The following is a 26,201-nucleotide window of genomic DNA, read 5'->3' as shown; positions in this document are numbered from 1 at the left end:
AAGCAGTAAAGGAGAAAAAATGATCGTTACTGTATCAATGATTCAAATATTCTGGAAATAACTTCGTAATGTAACGTCATTCAGTCACAGATAACATTTCTTGTCTGTCCTTCTGCCTACTCAGGGTCGTCACAATTCTGCAGCAGTCTTTAAAGGCATCCCTAAAAAGGAAGAGCTAAATTAAATCTTGTTCTGGTTTTAAATAATCACTTTTCCCTACCCAACACTTACATCATTCAGATGCAGCTCAGGAAGTTTTTTTGTGTGTTTTTTTTTTTTTTTTTTTTTTTTTTACATAAGCATGTGTACTGAGAAATCTGCTGGGAGCTGAGTAGGATGTGAAATTCAGCAGCCATATCAATTTTTGGAAGGTGCATATGCACATTCCCCTGCAGCAACCAGTGACTATGCTTTCTCAGTCAGAAATGAGTCAACCTAAAACATTTAGTAAGTGTATGACTCTTCCTTAATTCCTCAGCAATGCTGTTAACTAGTCAGAAACACGTTTGTGTTCGAACTGCTGCCTGACTGAGCTTTCTCATTTGATGGTCCAAAGGCCCACAGCTATTACTTAGCAATCCTGTGCATTAACTGAACGGTTGCTGCCAGAAATGAATAGAAACCTCAGTAATTCTGTGGTCAAATGTTGCGTATCTATCTAGCCTAAGTAGAAATAGAGAGATTTAAACTCAGGTGGCTTTTTAATATATTATGTAATTTAATCTGAATCATTGTAGGCTGTAATGAAGGTATTAAACTAAAAGCACGGTGCTCTTGCTTAAATGGTAATGTTTGCCTGCATGATGGCTCTTTTCAGGACGATCATTGTTCTCTTGGTATCAGGCTCTGATATAAATGTGTGTAGCCCAAAGGCTATGGCTGTAAAAGACCATGGAGTTACTTGAAATATCAACTTCTCTGAATGACACCTTTAGCCAGCCAGGTTTAAATCGCTGTGTTTAAAGGCCAAACAACAAAAGGTGGGACAGTCAAGTTATAAAGCTGGTTTGCTATAGGAGCAGAGCAGCTAAAGAATTAATTAGATCTACAAGTCCAATTATTACAAAACAAGCTGCAAATACATACAAGACCTGTTTCTACTTACATGCTACTGTAAGAATGGGTAAAGTCTATGAGAGCTACCACAGTATATGTTTTTTCCAGCCATCTGTATTAAGCTGTTTACACCCTAATGCCTACACGGTCCACGCTCCATAGGTGCGCTGTGAGCCCTCGCTTTTCACAACACGGGCACTCTACCCCCACACCATAAACAAAACCCTGCCTTCTGGTGCTGTTCACATGGGTGCACATCTGAAGCAGCCTCAGTGAAACACCACTGTGGGTCACTCAGCAGGCTGTAACACTGAAGCATCGCTCCTCACTAGAGCTTTCCTTCTCCCGGAGCTCATTTACACAGCCTCAATGTGATGCATGGACAGACAATAGGAAGAGGGGGGGAAAAAAAAGTACAAGAACAAGAACAGTATTGTCTTGCTGTGATTTTCAAATGTCCCTGCTCTGTTCCAGGTGTTCCTTCCAGCCTCCCACCATAACTGTCTGTAGGCATTGCAGCAGGAGCACTGCTTGCTAGAACAAAGCAGTGCAAGAAGCAGCTGGTGTTCCCAGTGCCCTGCCATTTTACAGCCAGACAGAGAGGGAATTTAGCAAAGTGTTTTCAACCTGAATGATGTGGGACAGCAGAACTACTTCTCTAGTCAAGAGACATTACGTAAACGAGCCTTTTAAACACTGCCACAGTGTTCTTTCAATGCCAGAGTGTATTTGAAGTGCTTGATGTGGCTAGGAATCTGGACCATACCATCTCCTGCAATGAAAACCAACAGTGGAAAAGTTCTGTATCAGATTGCCCCTGGCCACATGCGTCCCTTGTGCAGATGGCTTTTACTAATTTGTCTCAAATAGTTCTTGCAGCAGTGTAACAGGAGGCCTATGTTCAAGAAGCATGGGCTGCATGCTAGGTGGCTCTTTTAACGTTTCCAGAGGAGGAACAGAAGTACTCCGAAGAGAACATTTTAGTATGAAAAACTGAAGGCTGGATTCTTTGCCTTGCTAGAGTCTCATCACAACAGATGTTCTTGCTCTTGGGTTCTCTCGAATAAACACTTCTGTTGACATTATCCTGTTAGCAGAGTGACAGCAAACAATCATGGTAAGGTTGAGCCTCTTTTCTGGTTGTGGTCCCTATATTATTTATTCTTCAGCTAAAATCCTGAGTCCATCTGTACTGATGAAAATTTTGCTACCATTTTCCAATATGGCCAAGAATTCAAAATTTCACTGTGAAATCCAGATTTAAAAAAGGAGCTGGAGTAGGTGGGCCAAGAGATTTACATAAATGCAGCTCACAGTGTATATAATGGCAACTGTTATTTTTGTGACCACCAGCAGTACCAGCATTTCCATGCTGCAAGGTGTCTAGACTTTGTGCTGCTGTAAGCAAGCTACAAGTGAGTGTATTACAATCAGGAAGGATTCCCTGCTTTCCCCTTTCACATAGCATTGCTTCTGTATCATGACAGCTTTTTTGGCTTCCTCAGAAGTGGCAGTACTAGCAGACACCGAATCCTAGGTGCCAGGTCACACTTCAATTCATCTGCTAACAGTCTTCCTTGCATGGGCTTCTGGCTCCCAAATAGAAATGCAATTCATGTGCCTCCAGAGCATCCTCCCAAGATGCTTCAGAGTGTGAGGTGCGCGTGTCAGGATCCCAAACTGCATGAACATTTCAAGAAATATCCCTTGTGTCTTGGCCAAGAACTCAAAGCACCCTTTGTTAATGATGTTTCCTGCCACTTCAATCCACTGGCGTGTGCAGGTTCAGACTAAAGGAACAATGACAGATGATCCTGCGGGGTGTGTCTGGGGTGTTCTCCTGGGAAAAAGCAAACCTTCCAGCACTCTCCTTTTTTTTTTTTTTTTTTTTCCTTTTCTTTCATTTTTAATGGAACAGTCTGTTACACCATCATAAAGGGATTTTTCACAAAGATTTATAAATAGAAAAATCTCCTGCTCTGAGAGAGGGAACAACGAGATCCTGTGTGTTTCATGGTACAGCACTAAGCTGCTCAATGCTTTTTCATTACATTGTTGTTGGGCACTCATCAAAATAGCAAATTATTCTGTGGCTACAACGAGCCTGTCATGATGACTCATGTTTTAATTAGAGGATGCCATAATGTGCCAAGCTGCCATGTATCAATGAACAACATTCATCTTCTTCATCAAATGAGCATGCTCTCCCTGGTAAAATAATACGGTTAATGGGGTCACTACTCTGACTGGAGTTCAAGGAGGTGACACACATGGAGGAAATCAGCACAGGAAGAAACCTGCTTTGTACTTTTTCTGTAAATTCCAAGTGCTAAAGTTATCTGCTGAACTTTACAGGGAACTGATTTTAGCAAAGAACTATGAAGTCCCTATTAACAACCTTATTTTCAAATAGGGGAGGGTGAATAAATGGAGGTGTAATGGCTCAGCAACTGGAGAAGACAGAAAAACTGAGTCAAGAAACAGGCTTGAAGCCAGACCACGTAAAGAAACATGGACACTTGTTAATACTCAGATGTGTATAAGCCTTTAAATGTAAGTACTAGTCTGTCAGCAAGTTTCCCCTGCCTAGGAGAGCGGAGCCAATTTTATTAGCAGTTAAGACAGGAACTGAAATGAGGCATCCAAGAGGTTGATTCTGAGGGGGAGGGAAAAGTGGGCTTCCTTCTACTTTTGCAGCTGGAAGAAATTAAATGCAAAGAAAGCATTTGGAGCATTTGCTTCACTTCCAGTGCAAGGGTAAACTCTGCTTCAGACGTCCATCCAGCGTAACCCCACACCTCCCTGTGCAAAGAGCAGCCCCCCTTCTCCTGGATACACCACCGCTCACCAGTGATTTACTCATGCATCCCTTGTTTCCAGGGACCCGACTCATACCTGGGCACAAAGACAGCCACAGGAGTAAGCACTTTTGTCAAAGAGCTTAGTATGTATGATGAGGATGGGGCAAATGCTGAGCTAGGTACTCTCAGTTTCATTTGTGGAAGGAACAATTACAACTTCTTAGAAGGTTATCGTAGTGAGTTTCTTAACTCCAAAATAAATGCCAGTTATTTGTGCACAAATGCACAAAATTCTCAGTCATTCAGAAGCTTTATAATTAAGCCTGTATCCTGGAAAAGGGTTGACATTATTTAGCACAGGAAAAGCAAATGCTACAGGATCAATGTCTTCAAAGAAAACATTCTGTGTTACTTTTTTAGAGTGCTGAAGTGGTCCCAGCGTTTCTCTGGCAGGACCAATCCAAAGGCAAGGCCAATCCAAAGAAGTAGACAGGAGTTTTTCTGTTGATTTTAATGCCTTTGATCAGACCATTGTGATTTGCCAGTGAAATGTCAAACACCTAACAGAAATGAAGACAGGCCTACCAGAAGTCTGTTCTCAAAACTAGCAATACAGATACAACCAGCCATGGCATGCTCATGCTAGCTGCAATGCAGAGAGCAGACTTCTGTCAGGTGAAGTGGAATCAGCGTGCTTTATGTCTCTGCATTTGGACAGAAAAAGAGACAGATTTTGTTGAAATGCAGATGCCACCTTGGATACTGTTCACAGGACTCGTCTCCATGGGGTTTGCCTCTCCATATGGACAATGGCTAGCCGTGCCGATCAGTGCACCAGTTGCTCAGACATCTCCAAACAGCAGAAATATTTGCTCCATCTATGCAGTTTCCAGCTTCGCCTCTCTCACACTCCTCCTTTCCTGCGCAGTTTCTGGCTGCCTACTGCTCTTTGCTACTGTTAACTGCATGTTAACTGCAGCAGCATCAGTACGCTGACAAATGGAGCCCTCCTTTCCTTTTCTTAAGAGGAAAAAACTCACCAGGCTTAGGTTCTCCTCTCTGATCATTTTTGTCTTTATTTCCTTATTTCCTTTAACACTTGTGCAGAAAGACTTGCTTCCTTTTGAGAGCACGTTGGCATCCACCGAGGGGGTGGATGTTTTCCGAGGATGGCAGTGCACAGCCTAAATGCTTGCATCAATCCTTTCTTCTGCTTCTTAGCTGGGGGGCATTTTGTAGAACAGCTTGCCATCAGAGCGACCTCCTCTTTTTGGAAAAGCACAATTCAGAAAAGCCAGATACTAAGGACGTATGTATATTCATTACATCTCCATCCTCCTGCAGCATTAGCTGAAGAGATGAAAACTTTTGTGCCATTGAAATCAACAGCAAAACCTGATTGCCTTTCGAGATGGGATTACACCATAAACTGACACCAACGCTTATATTCTAAAGTCTATTGATTCAGGCAATCCCAAGGATCACATAAAATGACTGCAGGTGATAAAACTGTCCATCTCCAACCCTGAATATTCTTTAATGTTGAATACTGTGAAGTAGGCAATGAACAGAGCTAGCAGAAAAACTAAGCCCTTGAAAAATCCCATGCTTTCACAGTTTTCTTTTGAAGACTCTCAACTGATTTCTTCATCAAGATGTATTCATTTGTTTCTGTTGCTTCTTTCAAACATCACATGTACTATTAAAAATGACAGTGAAATGAATTAGAACATTTTGAACCCCCATTTTTGACAACCGAAATGATTCCTTTGTCTTTCTTTCCAGATTTTTTACCCTATTTTTCTAAGAAAGAATATTTCCAAAAATAAAAAATTAAAAAAAAAAATCTATGTTGACAGTTTTTAAACTAAAAAAGCTTTAAATCATATAAGATTTTCTATATGCATGATTAAGTGTGCCTTGGGGAATATATAAAAAAAATAATAACAGAAGTTTTCACTATTTTAATATCATCAAAGGCAACAAGTTTTCTGCTTCTTGAGATTCTCAATCTTCCGTCTTGTTCTGCAAGACTGAGTTGCCAGTTCCAACACTCAGGTCACGCATGCTCAGTTTACTCAGTCCTCCCTCTTGATGCACAGGGAACAAAGAATTTCTGAACCCGATTCCTCTTGGAGTAGTGAATGGCAGGAAAACTGCTGAAGTTAAACTTTGTTTAAGTATTTGTTACAAGTATCAGAATAGGCCTAAATGTTTAGCAACATGATCAAAAGTTCATAATTATTTCAATTTTGAATGTGATCTTTTTCTATTTATGTCCCTCTGGTCTTTGGCAAAATAAAGAGGTCTAAATTAATAAAAAGCTTGGAGAAGAATTTCCTACTACAGGGAAATGGGAACTAGATGGGAAAATGAGGCATAGAGCATTTTGGAAAAAGAGGAAATGTATGTGACACAGACACCCGCTTTGCCCCCCACAACAGGCCTAGTCATAGTATGTTTTCAGGCTGATAACCTGCCTGTGGTGTGGGAAAGCAATTCCAGAACTTGCGTCATTGTAGAGATTTCCTGCAAAAATGCTAGAACTTGTGAGAAAGTCCTACTGTATTTAAGATCATGTTCCTTGAAAGTAAGTTTTAGTAGAGAAACCTGGGCTCTTTTTTACACAGTCTGACCTTCTCTGTACCCCACATGGGCTCTAGAGAGAATCCTGCTCTCTCTTTCCCTCACTAGTCATATTTTCCCATTTCCTTCAGGCTGTATAACTGGTCACCCAACCTTTTAGTGAAGCCAGATTAATGAGGATCATTTTGAAGTCTATTAAAAGTGCTGCAGAGTATAGGGCAGCTTTTGAAAGACAAGTAATCGATTTATGAAGCCTTTTGGAAAACACTAGTCAAGGTACAAGACATGAGTGAAGGAAAGATGCCCGTGTAGACTGGGACAGCAATGTGCTGCATGAAGTCCTTAGGTGTAATGTTAACCAGATGCAAAAGTACCTCTCAGTGATTTATGATGTGCACTGATGATGAAGCACACACCATTCAGAGGGTGATTAATATGCTTGTCATAAATGGAAAGAAGGTGGCAGCTTGCCAAGAAAACTTGTCTGTGCGAGCAGACCAGCTCAATTGGCCGAGAGTGACGCAGTAATGTGAGACTGATTCAACTCACGGATTCAGTGGAGATTTTTATTAAAGATAAGCACCTCCAGGGAAAGGTGTTTCCATGAGCCATGGGGCCTCGCAGCAAATGGAAATGTGGAAGAGAAAAAGATGTGACTGACAGAATGGATTTTTAGAGACTACTCCTTTCCCAGCCATTCAGTTTGGGGATCCATAGTTATTCTAGATCTTTGATTATTACATTATTATTTATAATAGAAAGTCCAAAAACCATGAATCCTGTCATTCCGTAGGCCACAAAAGTTAGACACTGTAATGATTCTGATGCATTCAGCCCTTCAGAAAACACTGAAAAAGAAAGGAATACATACCAAGATATAGGTGTGAATGAATTGGCAGTCCCAGACCAACTTTGAATGGATGTATACATCACTCCAAAATAAATAAATGCATAAAACAAAACAAAACCAAACTAAAACCACCAGCATTCTACACAAAGGAAATCATTAACTACTCTACCTGCTACTCCTGATTCCAGTCTGGGAAGCTGAATCTGCAATAGAGAAGCTGAAGACTGAAGGTACACAAAACCTGGTCAAATCTAGTCCTAAAGGTGACTTTTTGCATTGGACCTGAAGATGGTGGGGAAGTGGGGTGGGAGAAGCATTGTCCTGAGCATAGTACTGCTGACTGTCCAGTCCCTTTCATTGGCAAATACAGAAAGACAGACATAATAGATAGAGCCTCCAGTTCTGTACAGCTTACACCTTCCTTACCAAAAGAGTTAGAAGTCTATCATGATAAAGGGAAAAAATTAATCTGTGTAGAAAACACATGCCATGATTCAGATCAGTGCAAGTGAATTTAGATTTTTATTTATTTGTTTGTTTGTTTGTTTTTTTCTTTTTTCTTTTCTTTTCTTTTTTTTTTTTTTTTTTCTGGAAATAACCCTGGTTATTTTATTGGAGTTTTTATATAAAGCAAGACCTACAGTTTGGAACTGAAGGAAAATATTAAGTGAGAGAGAACATGAAAACAAACAGCTAAATTTAACAAGTTATGTGTTGCAGAAATTAATTACCTAGCTGCAACCCCCAGGGTGTGATCTCAGGACATCTGGCAAACAGCAATAGAACTGTGCTCATATTCTTTCATATTTATACACAACTCAGTCTTGATCTTTGCTTGGCTGTAGCGTAATGCACATTTTTCATTAGTAAAGCAGGCTTAGTGTCTAAGAAATACACATTCCTCTGCAGGGCTTTTAGAACAACCAAATGGTGAGAGGACTTTTGAGGAACTAGCATCACTTCTGCAAGGAGACTGTAGAGGATGTGAAACTGTCTGGGGGGCTTACCTAAAGATAGCCTGCTGGTAAAATGCAACATGCACTTTAAAGTTAGTTCCATGCAGAAAGCCTAATCCTGAATTCCCTTTTTGATACTCCACAGAGACATGCCTCCTGCTGACTTATGGAGGGGTATAGCCCAAGCAGAGACTTTGATATTTGTCTTTTCTCCTTTAAATTGTTATTTTCTAATGTATTGAGAAGTATCTGTAGCACTAAAACAAAATAGCTAGCACTGTCTCATAAGATCTTTCTATCCACACTCCAGTATTGGCTTTGACAAACAGAGTGGGATCAATTGCTAATACACCATAGCATACAGAGGCAGCATTAATGGTAAAACTGATCACTTCTACAGCTGTGAAAAAATAGGGCATTTAAAAACTGCTCATTGGATGGTGGAAGCAGACAGAAAGTCTTTATCACAGGAGTAGCCAGGAAGTTCCTCAGCTACAGAACATGAGTCGTAAAAATCAGATGTGATGCAGCAAAAGTCCATGGTGATGGGCCTGTATGTGTCTGCTGCTGAGGTGAGGACTGTTGGGCTGAAAACCAAATGGCAGAGAAGTGTGTTATGGCTTTCAGAATTAAAATGCCAACTTAAGAGACGGATAAGCAAATCTTGGGCCTGCAAAGGGCAGAAGGTTTATATATATGTAAAGTAAGATGTAAAATAAGGGTCCAGAAGAACAACGCTCATTTCAACTTGCACCTGTAGAGCCTCCTCCTGCCAGAGCTATGCCACTGTAATATAGCTGTCAAAGCTAGAATCACCCCATGGCATTATGCAGCACACTTGGAGCTGCAGCTTCCTCCAGTGGCATCAAGTAGTTAATCCATCAGACGTGTGATGACTTATTTATAACAAACAATAAGAAAAAAATAGACATGAAATATTTACACTGAAATGACAGATTATAAAATGAAATGAAATGAAATGAAATGCATATGAAGTCTAAACTTGAAGGTGTTCCCTCTGACATTTAGAAAAGGGATCTGAATTGAGAAGTTGATATTTTAGTTACATTTAGAGATCACAGATGTTTTGAAATGGATTGGTAGAGTGCTTTGGCATAAAGCTAGCTATGTGATACCCTGATCTTCCCCGCATCCCGTGGAACACAGTGTAATCACCATTGAGCTCATTAGCAGTGCCCTAAAATAAAGCACAGGTTTTCCTGTCATCTTGAATTATGTACTGCTCTAATGTTTTGGAGGGAGGAGAAACATCTTAGGTACTCAACACAGCAACGGGAATAGCCTCTCTGTGCTCACACTACCTCAACAGTTTTTACAATCTTTGGTTTTCCTTTTTATCTTGTGGTAAGAAGAAGGACACTTAGACTTTTATGCTTTCAGATGCATAGGCATATTGTCCTAAGAAGGTATCTAGTATTTATCTTTTAAAATATTTATTGTATAAAACAGGTGAGACCTTTGTGATTTATACAAAGCAAAGGATCTGTTTCTCAAAAGTATTATCAAGGACACCTTCCACTCTTACTGAGACCTGAGATCAACAAAAGCAACAACATCAAGAGCAGGTTGTTTCAGTTTAGCTTTCTAATGAAATGAGGCTTGCACAATTCACTATGTCAGTTTCCCTTTGTCAACACTTTGAACCTACTTCAGTCAAATAGGCCAGAAACATTGAAGCCCCACAGTTAAGAGTTCCCTACAAGTTCCAGAAAAATATTTTACCCAAAGCATTTTTGTATAGGAAAATAAATGAAACACAATAAGGGAGAGGAAAGGGCATGCCGGTGACATGATAGGAACTAAGGATGCTGACAGAAAAGCATTAGGGAACATGCAGGGGAGGTCACATATGTCCTGAATAGGTCCTGCTGTGAGGAGGAAGTAGGAGAAAGCTAGGATTGCTGAAGACAGGTAAATGGAACCTCAGAAAATTGGACATATTCACTCTGATGTTCATATTTGATTTTATATTCTAAATAAAATTATGAGAGTCCTTATTTGAGGATATGCTGGCATTGCTATCTTGGATTAGTGTGATTTAATGCAGATGTGAATATAAGATGTAAGAACCCCATCAGATTCCTTAATTTACCTATTTTGGATCCAGATTAGAGATGACTATATGGGGCTGATTCCACAGAAACTAAAGAGATGAAATATGATCACATTCAGTCTTGAACTCATGTGATAGTTGTCAGCTTGTCACGAAATGAAACAAGAAGGAAATACAGGACAAATGGAAGTTGTTCTCTGTGAAAAACCTGGTTCCTGAGAAGGCAAGAGAATCACTGGTACCTTTCCACAAGACTCCACTGACCCCAAATATAAACTAAAAACATATGCTTCCTCCTTATTATTATTATTATTATTGCTACAGTTATGCACTGTTTCAATATCCTTTTACATAGAAGAGCGATGACATAGCAGCTGAAAATACACAAGTGCCCTTAGATCACTGGAACTTGTTCTGGCACAGCCTAGTGGTGATGATGAAATGTGTTGCCTGTCTGTATCACCAGCAAATTATGCTTTGTGGATGTAGTTTACTAATTACAGTTTTACATATGAGTTTCTCCATGGAGAAATATCTTTACATGTAATAGAAATTCCATACATTTTTCTCATGCAGCATTTCATATACATTGATTTAATTAAGTCTATGGATAAATCAATATTTGTCCCAAAGAAGGATTGTTCACCATCCTTCACATGCAAGAAATTGAGGCATGGAAAAACTGACTGGCAAATTCAGGCAGTGAGATCAGTCCCAGACCCAGCACTATAGTCCATGAGTCAGTCCACAAACTCAGATGTCAGTTCCCCGTTATACTAAACACAACTCTTTTACAAATATCTCTAAGAGCTGTTTCATTTATTTATTTATTTATTTAATTTTGTCTGTTCTTCCACCAGGAATAGTTTCCTGATCAAATGATGTATGTGAAGTTCCTTTTGGTATCTCTTTAAATGGTTAGCCTGTTGAATGACTGTCTATAATAGATTTGAGCCCTGTTCACATTTGTGTACCTTGTGATCTGAATCAACAGCAATTCCTCCCCAAAAGTTCTCTTAATACATTTTAAAATAATGCTAAGAGACATGTCAACAGAAAAGAGAGGACTACTGCAGCCTTAGAAAAGATGGTTCTGATTTTCTAGTTCTAGCAATAAAAGGCCCCATAATCCATTCTTCAGTTTGTACATTTGCCCCAAGGTTTTAAAATAGTGAAAACAGACCTGACTATAACTTCTGTGTAAAAGCCTTGCCTATGCTGTTAAACAGTCCAATGGTGGACAAGACGGAACAATAAAATAATGATAGATTAATGATATAAAAGATCGTTAAGCATCATATTAATAAAAGATAGGATAATATGCTTCAATGCTTGGCTTGGTTTCATTGTGGGTAATTGCATCCCACTCACCAAGTGTTGCATAGCTTTCCTGAGTACTGAGAGAATTGTTACTCTGTTTCACCCCCCGAGGTAGGTGCCTTTCTGTCTGCGTAACATGACAGATGGCTTGATGTCCTTAGGGATCCTTTGCATTTAACTCATGGAGCAGTACAGGAATTCAAAGGAACAGATGTTCCTATAATGTCTGGTAAAAAGATAAGCATCTACATCTACTTTTAAGATTAATTATATCCTACACTGTCAAATTTCTCCACAGACGTATGAAAAATAAATAAATAAATAAATAAACGTTAAAAAAATAATACCAATACCATTGCTTTGGCAATTTAAAGGGGATTTACTATCAGATGAAAGCTTACTAGATTTTTTATTTCAAATCTAGTTGTTATATTAAAAAACAAATGAGGTTTTAAACAGGAATAGGAGAAGAGAGGAAATAAATCTTGATGTAAAGTAACCGAAAATTTTCCTACCATGGAATAGTTATACATGAGAACTTAATATCACCCAGTGCTTTAGAGGTTTTTACCACTAGAGGGCTGAAGCAAAAGCCTCAATATGACAATGAAAGCTGCTCTTGCTACACAAGAGCCGAACACACCCTGGATTATGTGAAATGCAGGTATTGCCATTAGAGTTAACACTAATATTTTATATGCTTAAAACAATGAATATCTTGACTGAATATTTATTTTCAATGAATAGTTTATGTAAAAATTGTTTATGGGGAAAAGAAAAAAAAAAACAAAAAAGAAACCACCACAAACAACAAACAAAGAAGCTGTTCCTTGTGGCCTGACAAGCAAGATCATTATTTTGGCATTGCTTTGGGCTTTTGTAGTTCCATGGTCCCAAAGAAAGTAAGAAATTTATTTGAAGGTGACATCAAATTCCATCAGATTCAATGGATAACTGTCATAAGCAGAAGCAGGAGTTAAATCATGACTTTTGAGGCATATTTATGCTACCTCAGTCCCAAGCGACTTAACATTACAGACATACATTTAACGGCATAACTAAGATTTCTCAATCATAATTTATTTCCAAAGTCAAGACTATATCAATAAGAACAGTACTGTGTTGCCTTTTAGTTGATAGGGAAAACAAAATCTCTTAGCTTGAATGTGTGTAATCATAAGAGTTTAAAGTGATAAGCATATGATTATTTTTAAAAAATGGATCACAAAATACATATACATTTGGAACCTCTGTGTGTCTGACACCTAGGAAAGAGAAAATTCATACCATAGTGTATCAGCAGCAAAGGTAAGGTCAAAAATGGAATTGAAAATTGCATTTTTAAATTACCGGAATGTATAACTGATGAAAATTTTAGCTTTGGGTATAGTTTGCTTCAGCAAAACTAAATCTTAGGGAAGAGAAATGTATATTGGTGTGTAGATTTTGTAGTCTTCTAAATGGATTATGCTATATTTAGAACCTATTCAGAGGGTTATTATAGAAAAAAATGAGATTAGATATGGGGTAATATAAAAAACTGAGCAAACAACCACAGTTATAATTTTTCATCTCTTTTTGCTTAATTTGTTGAAATAACCCAGTCAGAAACTTGTATAAAGGGACTATTTCTAGAAACAAAGGGGCAGGTAACGACTCAGTCCTTTGGCCCTCAGACAAGCAAAAGAAAAAGAAAATCTTATCAAATAGAATTTTATCTAATTACAAGACTTCACGATTAAACAATCAGCTTTCTGCCCCATGTGAAAAACTAAAGGCATCTGCAGCATTCTGCTGGATCTACTTTATATTATATTATATTATATTTGTTATATTTATTACATCATACCTTATTATATTGTATTGTATTGTATTGTATTATATTATATTATATTAATTACATTACATTATATGAATATCCCACAGACAGTGCTTTCTCAGGAAAGTGTGTTTTTTTACTGGGTGGCTTTTGACTGAATTTCTTTGCTTCTGGGCGATTGGTGACCATTTAGCAGTGACAGCCAGACTAGAATTTTCTGCATGATGAATCTTCTTCCATTTTACCTGCCCCTGATGCCAGTGGAAAGAACTCACAATGATTTCAATTGAGTTTGATTTCGGCCTTTTGTGAGAGGATTGTATATGTGACAGGTATTCATTATAGAAATAATTATTGCTAACAATATTGATAACATGTATTGTTATGCATTGTTTCATCTAGAAATAGCTTATTCTATCAAAATTAAATAACTAATAAATAATGATTAAAAAGTTGACATCTGCACATCTTCTACAACACTACTGACATTCACTTTCTACTATTTTCATTAGTCCTGATCTGAAACCAGAACAGCTGACTTGGATCAGGATGTGACTCAGTAATATCTGGATATAGTATGTAATAGTCATAAAATTCCTGCTTCAAATGGCTACAGCAGCAGCCTATTCATGACAGCATTTTACTATCCCAAGGTTATTTGCTATTCTGCATGTTTCATACAAGTAAAGACTCATTCTCCTCCACTAAGTGTCTATAAACAGGAATGTTTTATCCGGCCTTTAAATCCATTTGCATTTGGTATGACAGATTATTTCTCTTTTCCAGATCAGTCATAATTTACCTATTAAATGTTATTATTTTAATAATAATTACTGCTGCTACATTGAGCCATGGCACCAAAGTCAGAGCTGAGCTTTCTAAAGGAGAGCCAGAGCTCTTTCTTGTATGTAGCGTGTAAAGAAATGAAACACCCTTGCTCTGCAGACTTTACAATCTCAAATTCCAGCTGAAAAAAAAAAAAGTGCTCAGTAGTTTTCTGAAAGGCTTGCTTTATGGAATCCAAACCCGTCTCACCCCTACTAATGTACACAGGTTTCCTTTGAGCATCTGCAATGGCACACTGGAGCCACAAAACACTGGGAAGACTTGCTTATGTAACTGTCTAGGTTTGCATGTACTGGGAAAAAAAAATCCTTTCAGCAGTGCAATGGTAATAACGATTCCATACAGAAAACTATGCTGAAAACCACATTCAGAAACTACCATGATGTAGAAAACAGCGCTATGTTATGATGCTAATTAGCAGCTTTTCAATTACATATATTTTTAAGATATTTGCTACTGTATTATTTTGTGGTTCTTTTACAACTCTGAAATGCTGAAATTCTACAGAGATTAGTCATTATGGAAATTTCAGTATTAAAATAATTGGCCTTTTATGTATAAACGTGCTTTGCTGCTGTAAAATTTCATTAACCCTCCACCAGAGGGCAACATTAGAAAAAAATATTTATATAAATCCAAAGAGCAGTTGCTTTTAGGATACTGCAGCTACAACACGCATTTTCCTCGGGGAGTCTTACTTTGAAAATATGTTGTTTACAATTTGTCAAATTTAGGCAAGTGAAGGAGCTTAATAATTTTAGGAAAAAAAAAAATGTTTAGAACACAAGTTACACTTTTTTTTTTTTTTTTTGTAATTTACAAATGTACCGAAACCTTAAGATTAGTATGAAATATAACATATATGAGTTAGAAAGAAATAATCTGCTTTGCTTCTACAATCTAGTGTAAAATGATTAAAATCAGCAAATTACTGTTAGATTCTGGAAAGAAAACTGTGTTGTCAGAATATGCCACACTCACACCAGTGCTGAAAATACCACATATCAAGTCTAGATGTTGTACTGGCCTATTCCAACGCAGAAATGCAGAGGATACAAAAGACATGAAAATAGTACGTGCTTAAGAGAAAGTGGTCACTATGGAATGCCTAATGTGATATAAAATAAGCTGCTCAAGCGAATATGGATATAGAGATAAATACACCTTCCAAATGGACGTTACCCATTTATAGCAAGAGCAATACTACTTGCAGCTAACGCCCTGCTCCCCAGAAGCGTGGAGGACTGCACGAAGGCCATGTCCTTCACACGCTCGATGGAACAGCGATGCTCGCCCTGTCTCACCCCAAGTCCCGGGGCGAAGGGGGGGTCCCCACGAGGCCCGTCCGGGGCCCCCCGTGCTCGGGGGGCGGGCGGAGGCGGGGGCGCGGAGTGGGCGCGGTGCTGTCCGCGGTGCTGTCCGCGGTGCTGCCGGGCGCTGTCTGCGGTGCTGAAGGCGCTGTCCGTGGTGGAGGACGGGGCGCAGCGCCCTGGGGGTGCCTCTCGGCCGCCGCCGCCTCGGGGCGCGACCCGCGGGTGGGCGGTGGGGCGGGAGCAGCGCACGGGCCGGCGCTCCGCGCCCTCCGGCGGCTGTAGCCAAGGGGGAATTTCGGGCTGCCTGCCTGCCTACCGCGGCCAACAGCACCCCTCCCCCTCTGGCTTTACAGCCGGGGAAAACGCCAGCGCCAAACGGAGATTTCTTGGAAACGCTCCCGCGAGGGGGGCTCCGTCCCCTCCCAGCCGGGCATGGCACGCCGCGAGCCCGCCACCTCTGAAGCCCGCGGGGCCGAGGAGACTTTTTGACCGTGCCTCGCAACTCCGCGCTGCCGGGAGAGCCAGGAGCTGCCTGCGGCGCTCTCAGCCTCCCGCTCGCTGCCGCACACACGCGCGCTCCCTCGCCCTCGCCCTCTCCCCCCCCGGCTCCGCACGCCGTCTCTCCCTCTCCCTCTCTCTCTCACACACGCGCGCACGCTTTCTCTCCCTCTCCCTTTACCCGGAGGTGCACTGATAGCCATTTCATGAGGGGGGGAAAGTTAGGAGATTAAACCAATATGAACCACCGTTGCTCGTAGCGGTGCCCTATCCAGAGCAGAGCAGAATCCAGCGAGCACCCCTGCAGGAATGGAGTCGGTAAAACAAAGGATTTTGACCCCTGGCAAGGAGGGATTGAAGAATTTTGCTGGAAAATCGCTTGGTCAACTCTACAGGTAAGACTGAGATCTATTATAGGAGCTTATTTGCTAGAAATAATCGGAAGGTTTTCTTAACCGTCAGCTGCTGAAGGAGGACGAAGAGGTATGCTTTGGGGAGGTTAGTGGCGGAGGGGCTGGGAGCTGTTTAGATAGCGCTGATATAATCTGGATCCTGGAAACTAGTGCTGAAGCTTCTCAATATGGCACCCTCGTAACTTGTCTATCTGATTCGTAGATGGTGTCAGTAAATATGTAGCCAAGGATTACCCCATCTTTCTCGCACAAAAACAGGACCCTATTTCAAATCATAACCAGCAGACAGCAGCTCCCTGTATTTTTGTTTTGTGTTAATTTTGCAATGTAGTGGCAGGATCTCTATCGCTGCCCTTACGAGTCATTAAAAAATAATAATAATAATCTTTCCGAGTTTCGATTAGTCTTGTCCCTTGTGTAATTTGTCGTCAGAGGAAGATAAACACGGAGATGTATAAATAATTGATACCCGAACGATTTTTTTTTCTTCTGAAGCTGAAACATATAGATGGATGTGTTTAATTATTTATCCATCTGCATTGAGAAGCATCCACTTGTCTTACAAGTAATGCACAACTGCAATTGCTAAACTCATAAGCATCACAGTGTGTTTCTGTGTGTACACGTTTCTACCATCTTTAAGGTCTGTATACACAGATAAACAGACACAAATCCGCGCATCCCTAAAAGGGGTATGTACTAAAGTTGACACATCGTACCCCATCCAGTCTAGTGACTTCAGTGACCTCCAGGACGTTTGAGAATAGCCTGTGAAAACCCAATATATTTTCGATCGCCACCTGTGCCAGAAATTACCCCGAAGTTTTCTCAAATTACAGATTAAAGCTAACTGCGGATTTATCTGCCTATTGTAGGTCACGTAAAAGTCTTTTTTCCATACCTATGCGGCAGTATTGGGCACAAGCACAAGGCTGGCCCACAGCATGAGTCACAACTTCTGCTGCCATTTTCAGGGAAGGGAAAATATCAGCAAAGTGATAAGACAAAATTAAAATTTTCATTTTAGCAGGAAAGGTACAATTTTGAAAAGCCGAAAGAACAACTAAACCCAAAAACAACATAGTGAAAACCCTACATGTCATCATCCTATTTAAACCATCTTCAGTAATCAAAAAAAAAAAACAAAAAGGAATAACAGGTAATCAGAGAAGCTGATTAAAAATATCATTAAGGAAACAAACTTTTTTTTCCCCCCTAAAAGACTGTACAAAATATAAATGAAACAAACGAACATGAGTACTGTTTTTATATCGTACAGTGAATAATGGAAAAAGGATTTGTATTTTGCAGCAAAATTCCGTTTGAACTACCCCGTTAATAAACAAATACACCATTTGCTTTTTTTTTTTTTTCAAGGCACAGGACTGAACTATTTTTTTTTCCTATTCTGAAAATTAAAATAGCTTTCACGTCCCTTACACCTTAGCGTCTTGCCGCAGATAAGTCCATTCGGTGAGAAGACACTTCTACATCATTCCTTATTCACACAAACGAATTTTTTAACTTAAAAGCACTGTGCTGCATTTTATTTACAACTTTAAGACAGTAAAAATAAGATGCGGTCTTAAAGCATGGAAATAATTCTCCCAGCAAAGAGAAAATCGTCAGGATTTCAAATGAGTAGCTATTAGCGAAAATCTCTGCATTTGCTCCAAAACACAGAGAACCTTTTGAGCCTGATTCTGCTAATTCTTGCTGCCCCATTAGCCGGATAAGTTAACCTCAAAAAGAAGCTCCTCTGAGGAGAACCTCTGAGGTGAGAAAACACTTCTTAAAGCGGGGTTAGGGCAGTGCCAGGGGAGTGCCGAGTGTCGGGAAATGATCACGTACTCTCTCCTCAAGAGGATGGAGCTGGGATGGAAGTGGTTAGTGTTTCTGTCCTTTAAACATCTCAGTGACTGCAAAAGAAGACTAAGAGATTCAGCACGGGGTACCTGCTTGATAAACCCGATCTTTCGTATTATCCACACAATGTTTTTAAAGCTTTTCCACCAAAGAAGAGGCGCAATGTTCTAAGTTACCTTTCGTGAATGACAGGGTTGGTGGTTTATTTAATTTTATTATTATTATTATTATTTTTTTTTCTCTCGGTATTTTTCTGTTGATCGGAAATGGCTGCAAACAACCGGTTCCCTTCAGATTCCTGCACATTGATTTCTCGGAGATAGGATTCCGTGTAAAAACAAGGAAGTGGGAGCGATGAGGTCGAGGTTAGAGCTGAGCGGGAAAGGTGAAACCTGCCCAGCGATCACACACCCGCAACGTGTCGCTGAGCAGATGCGATCTTTTGCAAAGACTTCTCCGGAGATGTCAGTTCTCCAAAGACAGTCATGTTTCCTTTCACTGCATGTGACAGCCATTTTGCAAATCTAAAATAAGTAGCAATATCGCCCTCCCCTACCCCTTCTGTTACTATTTCTTTTGTTCCGAGACCAGAAACAAAACGCACACCAAGCCCGTTTCCCTTGGTGTTTCTAGTACAGCAAGGAGAGAATAAAAGCTTCTCCAGAAGACTGCTTTAGTTTCCAGCCTATGCCTCTTGGGCTACCCAACATGGCGCCTCTGCAGTGGTTACAGATGATGTCTTCTTAATGCGCCCTACATATTTAAGCAGAAGTCTTTAATGATAGATGAGCAATTCTCAGCTAGAGCTCCTCCCTGGGTTTCTGCGGCGGGGCGGCGGGGGGAGCTGGGGATGACTAATCGTGACTCCCACAGGTCACAGCTGAAGAACGGCTGAAGGTGAACGGAAAACAAGGAGTAAACACTCAAATCGAACCAAAGCCAGCCAAAGGGGCGGGGGGAGCGGTGAACTTAAGCCTCCGGCTGCCCGAGGTAGCCGTGCATTCAGGCAGGGCGGCAGGGCTGGAGCCGGGGCTTGACTTTCCCTTCTTGTGTCGGGCAGAGTCCTAGAGAAGAGGCAGAAGCCCGGGGACACCATCGAGCTGACGGAAGATGGGAAACCCATGGAAGTGCCCGAGAAGAAAGCCCCGCTCTGCGACTGTACCTGCTTCGGGCTGCCCCGGAGGTACATCATTGCCATCATGAGTGGACTGGGATTCTGCATTTCCTTCGGGATCCGATGTAACTTGGGAGTGGCCATCGTGGACATGGTCAATAACAGCACCATACACCGAGGAGGAAAAATTATTAAAGAGGTGGGAACCCTTCCCTCGTAACTCCTCTGGCCTCTCGGTACAATTCCCAGCCCCAGGTCAGGCACTCGAGCGCAGCCGAGCCGGGCTCCGCCGCTCTCGGGGCGCTTCCCCCGCCTCGGGCCCGGCCCCGCGGCGCTCCCCGGCCCCCCCGCGGCTCTGCCCGGCCCCGCCGCCGCCCTTCGCATCCCGCTGCTGCAGGGGAAGTGCTTTTTACCGACCGTTCCTATTTTTCCCTTTCAGTTCCCAGCCCAAAGTCCTTTTGCGGTACAATTTACGGGCGGATTTTTTTTCCCCTTGTCGCACACAACCTCGAAAAGCGCAGCTATCTCGTAAAATAACTATAGGGGAGGGGGAAGGAGGACAGCGAACAACCGACCGCAAGCAGATGTAACGGAGCCGGGGAGGTTGTGCAGGAATGTTTGAAAACACTGGGATGAAAGGATTTGCGTGAAAAAGGCGTCAAATGCCGAGGCTCGCTTTGAAGCGGCTCGGAGCAAGGGGGGCAGAAGGAGGCGCTGGGAGCTTGGGGTCAGGAGGAAGCGCAGGGAATCTGGGGGGCAAGAGGAGTGTTTGCGGTGGGGAGAGGGTCGCACCCCGGGCCGAAGCTGCCGCGGGTGCGCGCGTTATCCCGGCCCGATGACAGCCTCCCTCTGCTGTTTCTCTCCTTCTCTCCCCGTCCCTTGCGCTGGAAGAAAGCGAAGTTCAATTGGGATCCCGAAACAGTCGGCATGATCCACGGCTCTTTTTTCTGGGGATACATAATCACCCAAATCCCCGGCGGGTATATCTCGTCCCGACTGGCAGCGAACAGGTAACAGCCGGCCCCGTCCCGATGGCAGGCGCTGTGCAGGAGCAGGGATGCCGGGGGGGGGGGGGGCGGACTGGCGGGGTGCTCTGCTCGGGCATGGGGCGCCCGCCTCTGAGCTACCTGCCGGAGCGGGCCGGGGGGGCGCGGAGCTGCTTCTCCCGGTAAAGAAGTTGGCAGGGGAGGTTGTGGAGACGCCAGTCAAAGACCCGCATTCAGAGGCAAGCCCGGAGGTTCGTTATTGTTTCAAAGCTTGAGAGATTTTTTTTTTTCCATTACCAAATGAAAGAATTTTATGATTTTTTTTTTTTTTTCCTATGAAAAGGAAAAGCATCGGCAGGAATTTTCCATTAACGCAAATGAATTTCGAATGGTCAAAAAACATGTTTCAATGAGACCTACACAATGAAAGGAAAGTGCAGATGGTGCGGGGACTTAAGGACTCGTTTCTATGGTGTCTGGCAATTTTTCAAGCACCCAGGGTGCGATTCTACCTGTTAATTAGATCCGCTGAGTATTGAAGACACATGAGGCTTTCACATCCACACTTAATGCCATAGGCTCCACGTTCAGAGAAACAGCAAAGGTCCTAGTGCCACTCTTCAAAACAATTACAAACTAAGTGCAAATGGATACTAAAATCAGCAATATATACCTTTAACTCTTCTTAGGAGTGTGCAACATCAAAGGTAGGATAGATTGCCTGGGGAGAAAGCTGGCTTGTATTTGCTGGCGAAAGAGGAGAGCTATGGCAAAAGACTCTCAAACGTAAATACCTTTTAGACAGATGCCTACATGAACAATGATGAGCATTTACTAATGGGCAGATCCTCCAGAACTTGGAAAACACTAACACAACCAGAACACAACATTTATTAAACTGGCGCGATCACTGTCTGTCAGTTTACGAGTGCCAGCTTTTTGACAATGGTTCGCAAAAGGTAATTGCAAAAAAAAAAAACCCACCAATTAACAGCTCGCTAGAGGGCTCCTCCTCTGAGCGTTTTTGCATCTTTGCACAGTCTGTAACTCTTGAAGATTAACAGGAGTTTTACTTAAAACTGCAGGATTTTACTCAGAGAAACAAAAGTCTGTCCTCGTTTGCCCTAGCAATGTCCTTAATTTACACCAGTCCGGATGTAAAGTGATGTTAACTACAACGATTTGCAAGACAAAGGCTTGGACATCCCCAGGAAAACTCGGTAGTATAAACACATGACCTGGCACAGGTGAATCAAACTTTTCTCCTCTTCATGAACATTTACATTTACACCAGTGAATGCAGACCAGTTCCAGTTGTTAACCTGGATGTACTTTAACTCAGCAACTTTCATAGATGCATTATTAGCACTGTGTTCATTATTAGCACTGTGGAAGCCTAAGAGACACTTCCCACACAAGGCAAATGACCATGTAAACCACAGATTTAAGTATGGAACTACCTGTGACATGCCAGCCAGTAACGGCAAATAGTCAAACATGGATAGTGGCTGTGATTTGTATCTAGTCTGTAGATAAAAAAAATGGCATAGAATGAAGAGATGGGTTGTGGTTCGAATAAGCACTGAGGAGGCCAAACCCCAAGTTAGTTCCTGAATGCCACAATCAGATTTTGACATCTACTTGTTCAACTTGAAATGAACAGAATGACTGGAGGGTTAACTGGCACCTAAAATGTGGTGGAAAGCTTGGTGTCCATACCTTCCATACCTTTCCCAAGAAAGTCTGCATCAGAACAAGTCATAGAAGTGGGTATATAGGCTTAGAGGCCCACAGTACCATTAGAATATGAGCTACTGTAAAAGCCTCTGTTGGTTTACACGTGCTACAGCCTCAGCTGGTCCCTTCATGCTGTGGTGGACGACAGCCAAGTAACATTTTTTTGTTTGTTCGTTTTGTTTTAATCCTCACTGAATATCTTTGTGCCATCAGTGCTTTCCTTTACATTCAGAGCAAGTCTGAATTCATATGGAAAAACTAACTTCAGGTGTCCTTCACATTAAAAAAAATATAAAAGAATGGCCTCTAGACTAGCATAACCAGATTCAAGACAATCCATGAGAAACAGCCTTGAGCTGAAGAAAAATGGAGACTTTCAACAGGGAGAATGATTCATTCCCTGGGAGTGAAGGAGATAATGATTACATTGGAAAGATAGCATGAACGAAAGAAAAACTGCCTCCCGACTGCCAAATGTCATGGAAGGAAATTGGGAAGAGGGTCAAGGTCTGTTTTGTGAGCTTAATTTGCTGTTGACAGGGAGTTGCAGAGTGTACAGGACAGAGTTTGCTTGACATAAAGATTCAGTCTAGCAACCAATTATAGAGATGGGGTTGACATAGCTTGAATGTGTCACTAAGGTATAACACGTGGAAGAAATGACCCTCCTGTGGTATCAAGTAAACCTTTCTACACACAATGCATTAGTTCCAAGCTGGGCAGGATCCCTTTAACTTGATCCTGTCCCTGTTTAAAAATGCTTGTTGCCATTAAAGAATTAGCAAGTCTGCATTGCTGGGAACTCTCTAACATTTTTTTTTCCCCAATAACAGCCTGTCATTGGGTAGCATTTTACTGACATCCTTTGATAATTGTACAACTCAAGGCTTCTGCTGCATAGTTATTCTGCTCTGCCTTGACCCATTGATCTTGTCACACACAGCTCTCCATTGCTTCTGGCATATCAGATTTAGTGATTTACAGATTTACAAGTAGTAAATGGACTTTCTCAGGAATTTGCACTAGCTAGTTTGGGTCTCACTTTTTCTCATTTTTTTATAACTGATAATTTTGTTATAGTCTTTTCAGCCCAACTCTAAGAAAAATGCTTTATTTAAAAGAGATATGTTTATACTGCTATAGTACCAACAAGATCAAACAAAAATGCCTTTCAAAATTGCAGAGAACATTCAGAAATACCTGTCCTGTACACTTACCTCTCAGGTGATCAGGACAAGTTGGGTTAGTGCATTGCAGAGGTTGGTGCTCCTGAACACTTCCAACCTCTGTTGACTTCTATAGCAATAGGGGACATTCGGCACATTGCAAAACAACATAATTTTTCAAAAGATATGGGTTGGGCCTCAGGTGCACCCTCATTTGCAATCAGTGAAGCTTTGAACTTGCCTCCTTTGAGACGTGTGTGAAAATAGCAAAGATTTTCCTGTTGCTACAAGGCTGGAGACCTCTCCTCCCAGAGGAGGACCTGTCTCTGGAAGGTGCTGGTACAAAATCACTACACAGGCAACCACACTAGGCTGGAGGAACAAAGGAAGTCCAACGTGAAGTCCCATGGGTAGGGTTTATCACAGTTATACCTTTTTTCTGGGTTAAGTTCTCAATGAACAATTAACTTTGTCATCAATAAAACATTATACAATGAGCAGAATACTGAGGCATGTTCTAGTAGTTTAGAGAAGGCATTTTGTCACATGGATATCCAAGTTTGCAACTAATCTAGGTTATTTCTCATACCTGAACTTATGTAGAACTTTATACTATAAGCAATGCCCTTCTCTCCTGTGCAGGGAGCAGAGATGTTTCTCTATCTTTATCAGGAGTAAAGTAGCCATGATTCAGAGGTGTTGAGACCATAGGGGCAAGAACATATGAGCAGATTCCAGATACAATTCCAACATTATATACGTGTTTATTGGGTACACCCCACTCTGGTTAGTAATAGCAGAGATTTCTCACAGAAGAGTGAATAAAAAGTGAAACTTTTTTTTTCTTTTTTTGCAATTGCTGGGGATTCAACGCACTGTTTTTCACTAAAGTTACAATGGATTTTCACTACTGTGAGTGCGATTTTCATGAAGAGGGAACTGAGTTGCTTTTGCATTGTTTATAAGTATTTTTCTTTGAAAAAATCAAGAAAACATGAAAACTCAAGTGTGATGTACTAATATCATGTATCCAGACTATTTAATCAGCTGAGCTATTACTCATAATGGCAGTTAATGCCATTTAAGAGCACAAAGAACATCTCATTTGAATGCTTTTAAACTACAGGTTTGAATGTCAGCATTAGAGTGGCTCCCACCAGAGGGGCTATCATTATACAATTACCATGAGATGTGAGCAGAAACATTAAGGAATGCCGACAGTCTTCTAACCCAACCGAGTCTTAATTTCTATTTAGGTCATGAAAAGAACTTTAGCTGGAGCTGATTGGACATCACCTTATCTTGACAAATTCAGAATAAATATACAACCAAAAAACTAATAACAATCATTCTCATATACTGAAATTACATTAAAAAAAAGAAAAAGAAATTTGTGGTTTGGTGATTCTTCAACTATCTTTCCAAATTTGATTTAAGTGGAATGTGAAGGCCAAGATATTTAAATGTTTTGAAACAATTCAAGGAATGCAATATCCTGATATGAAATTCAGAAATGACATTTTAAAATTACATTATTTTGTAGTCTTTTAATGATTATGTTGTAAGCAGGTTTGGATGTTTTGACACTTTGAAATCACTGTCAGCATACAGTCTGGACACTGGTGCAGGTTTTCTTGCCTTTGAGCTCCTCCAGGAGGATCTATACTGCTTAATGAAGCAAGCAATTTAGGAAGCACTTAAAACCTCGAGTGTATTTTCTCATTCCCAAAATACGCTTTTCTCTGCCTGTATACTGTATACAGATTACCCAGATTACTTGGGCTGTTTGCCTAAGCCACCATGTGGTGTGATAGAGCCCCTTTTCTTTGAGTTTTGCACAAACAAGTGGGTAATTTTGCACAACCAAGTGGTGTAATTGGAAAAGTGATTTATTTCATGTTGGTAGACTATAAAGATTATGTGCTAGTGTTTATGAACACTTTAAGGATTTAGCCACTATTATGATAGTGCTGAGTAGTCCTTAAGCAAGACCTATGGAGATGTTGACATTTCTTCAGCCATTTCAGGCGTATGTATAAATTTGTGGGTGCAAAATGGACCAGACAACCAGAAGACATATTTAAGATCACTTAGTAAGCTGGGTTCTCTTCAAAATAATACACATGAGGCTTAAGTGCAAGTAACATCAAGGAGTGGCAAACCACCCTGGGAAGCTGTAACACTGAGTGGTTTCCTAAGCCATTCTGTTCCAGAAACCTGTCATGAGTTTCCAACAAGATGCTCTAGTAGGGGAGCCAATATAATCCTGGGATATGTATATTTCTGTATTTAGAGCAGTCAGTGTATTTAGGTCAACGGAAATGACAATGGATTGTTGCAGGTAATTTGAGTACATGTATATTAGGATTAAAAATCACAGATGGGATATGGAAGGGTCACAAAATTACATGAAAAATAGAATATAATGTCATATAGTGAAAAAAAATAGAAAGAACAATGTATTCAGTGTATCAATATATCTAAAACAATACTTGCAGGTAATTAGTTTCTAAAATACATAATTAACGGCTCTGGAAAAAAAATCCTAGGTATTAATGTGTTTTTTAGAAAGATATAGAAAGTAGATATAACTAGAATCAGTAAGTAAAAGCTAGATTAAAAAACAAAAACAAAAACAAACAAACAAAAAAACCCACAAAGCATAAATGTTAGTAATAACAGCTAGCACTGGGAAATTATATGCTGAAGTCTTCTCCTTTGGGTGTTAGATTCCTATTTTGAAAATTGTATTTTAGCTACTACAAATAAATGCTTTCAGTACAGGGATAATTAGGTGAAA

General features: G+C 40.8%; 1 protein-coding gene and 1 long non-coding RNA gene across 3 annotated transcripts in view; one reads left to right on the top strand and one right to left on the bottom strand.

Annotated features, from left to right (window-relative positions):
- Positions 1 to 26,201, bottom strand: part of LOC311437469 — a 317,804-nt gene that overhangs the window by 221,881 nt on the left and 69,722 nt on the right. The gene's annotated exons all lie outside the window — the stretch shown is intronic.
- Positions 15,894 to 26,201, top strand: part of SLC17A6 (solute carrier family 17 member 6) — a 33,555-nt gene continuing 23,247 nt past the window's right edge. Inside the window, exons 1-3 of the mRNA XM_084520787.1 lie at positions 15,894 to 16,514; positions 19,459 to 19,711; positions 20,404 to 20,522. Coding sequence (XP_084376913.1) covers positions 16,429 to 16,514; positions 19,459 to 19,711; positions 20,404 to 20,522 — 458 coding nt within the window. The 5' untranslated portion in view covers positions 15,894 to 16,428. The remainder of the gene's footprint in view (positions 16,515 to 19,458; positions 19,712 to 20,403; positions 20,523 to 26,201) is intronic.

The sequence above is a fragment of the Aythya ferina genome (genome assembly GCF_964211825.1).
Source record: "Aythya ferina genome assembly, chromosome: 5".
NCBI classification, from domain to species: Eukaryota; Metazoa; Chordata; class Aves; order Anseriformes; family Anatidae; genus Aythya; species Aythya ferina.
This window is presented reverse-complemented; position numbering and strand designations above follow the sequence as displayed.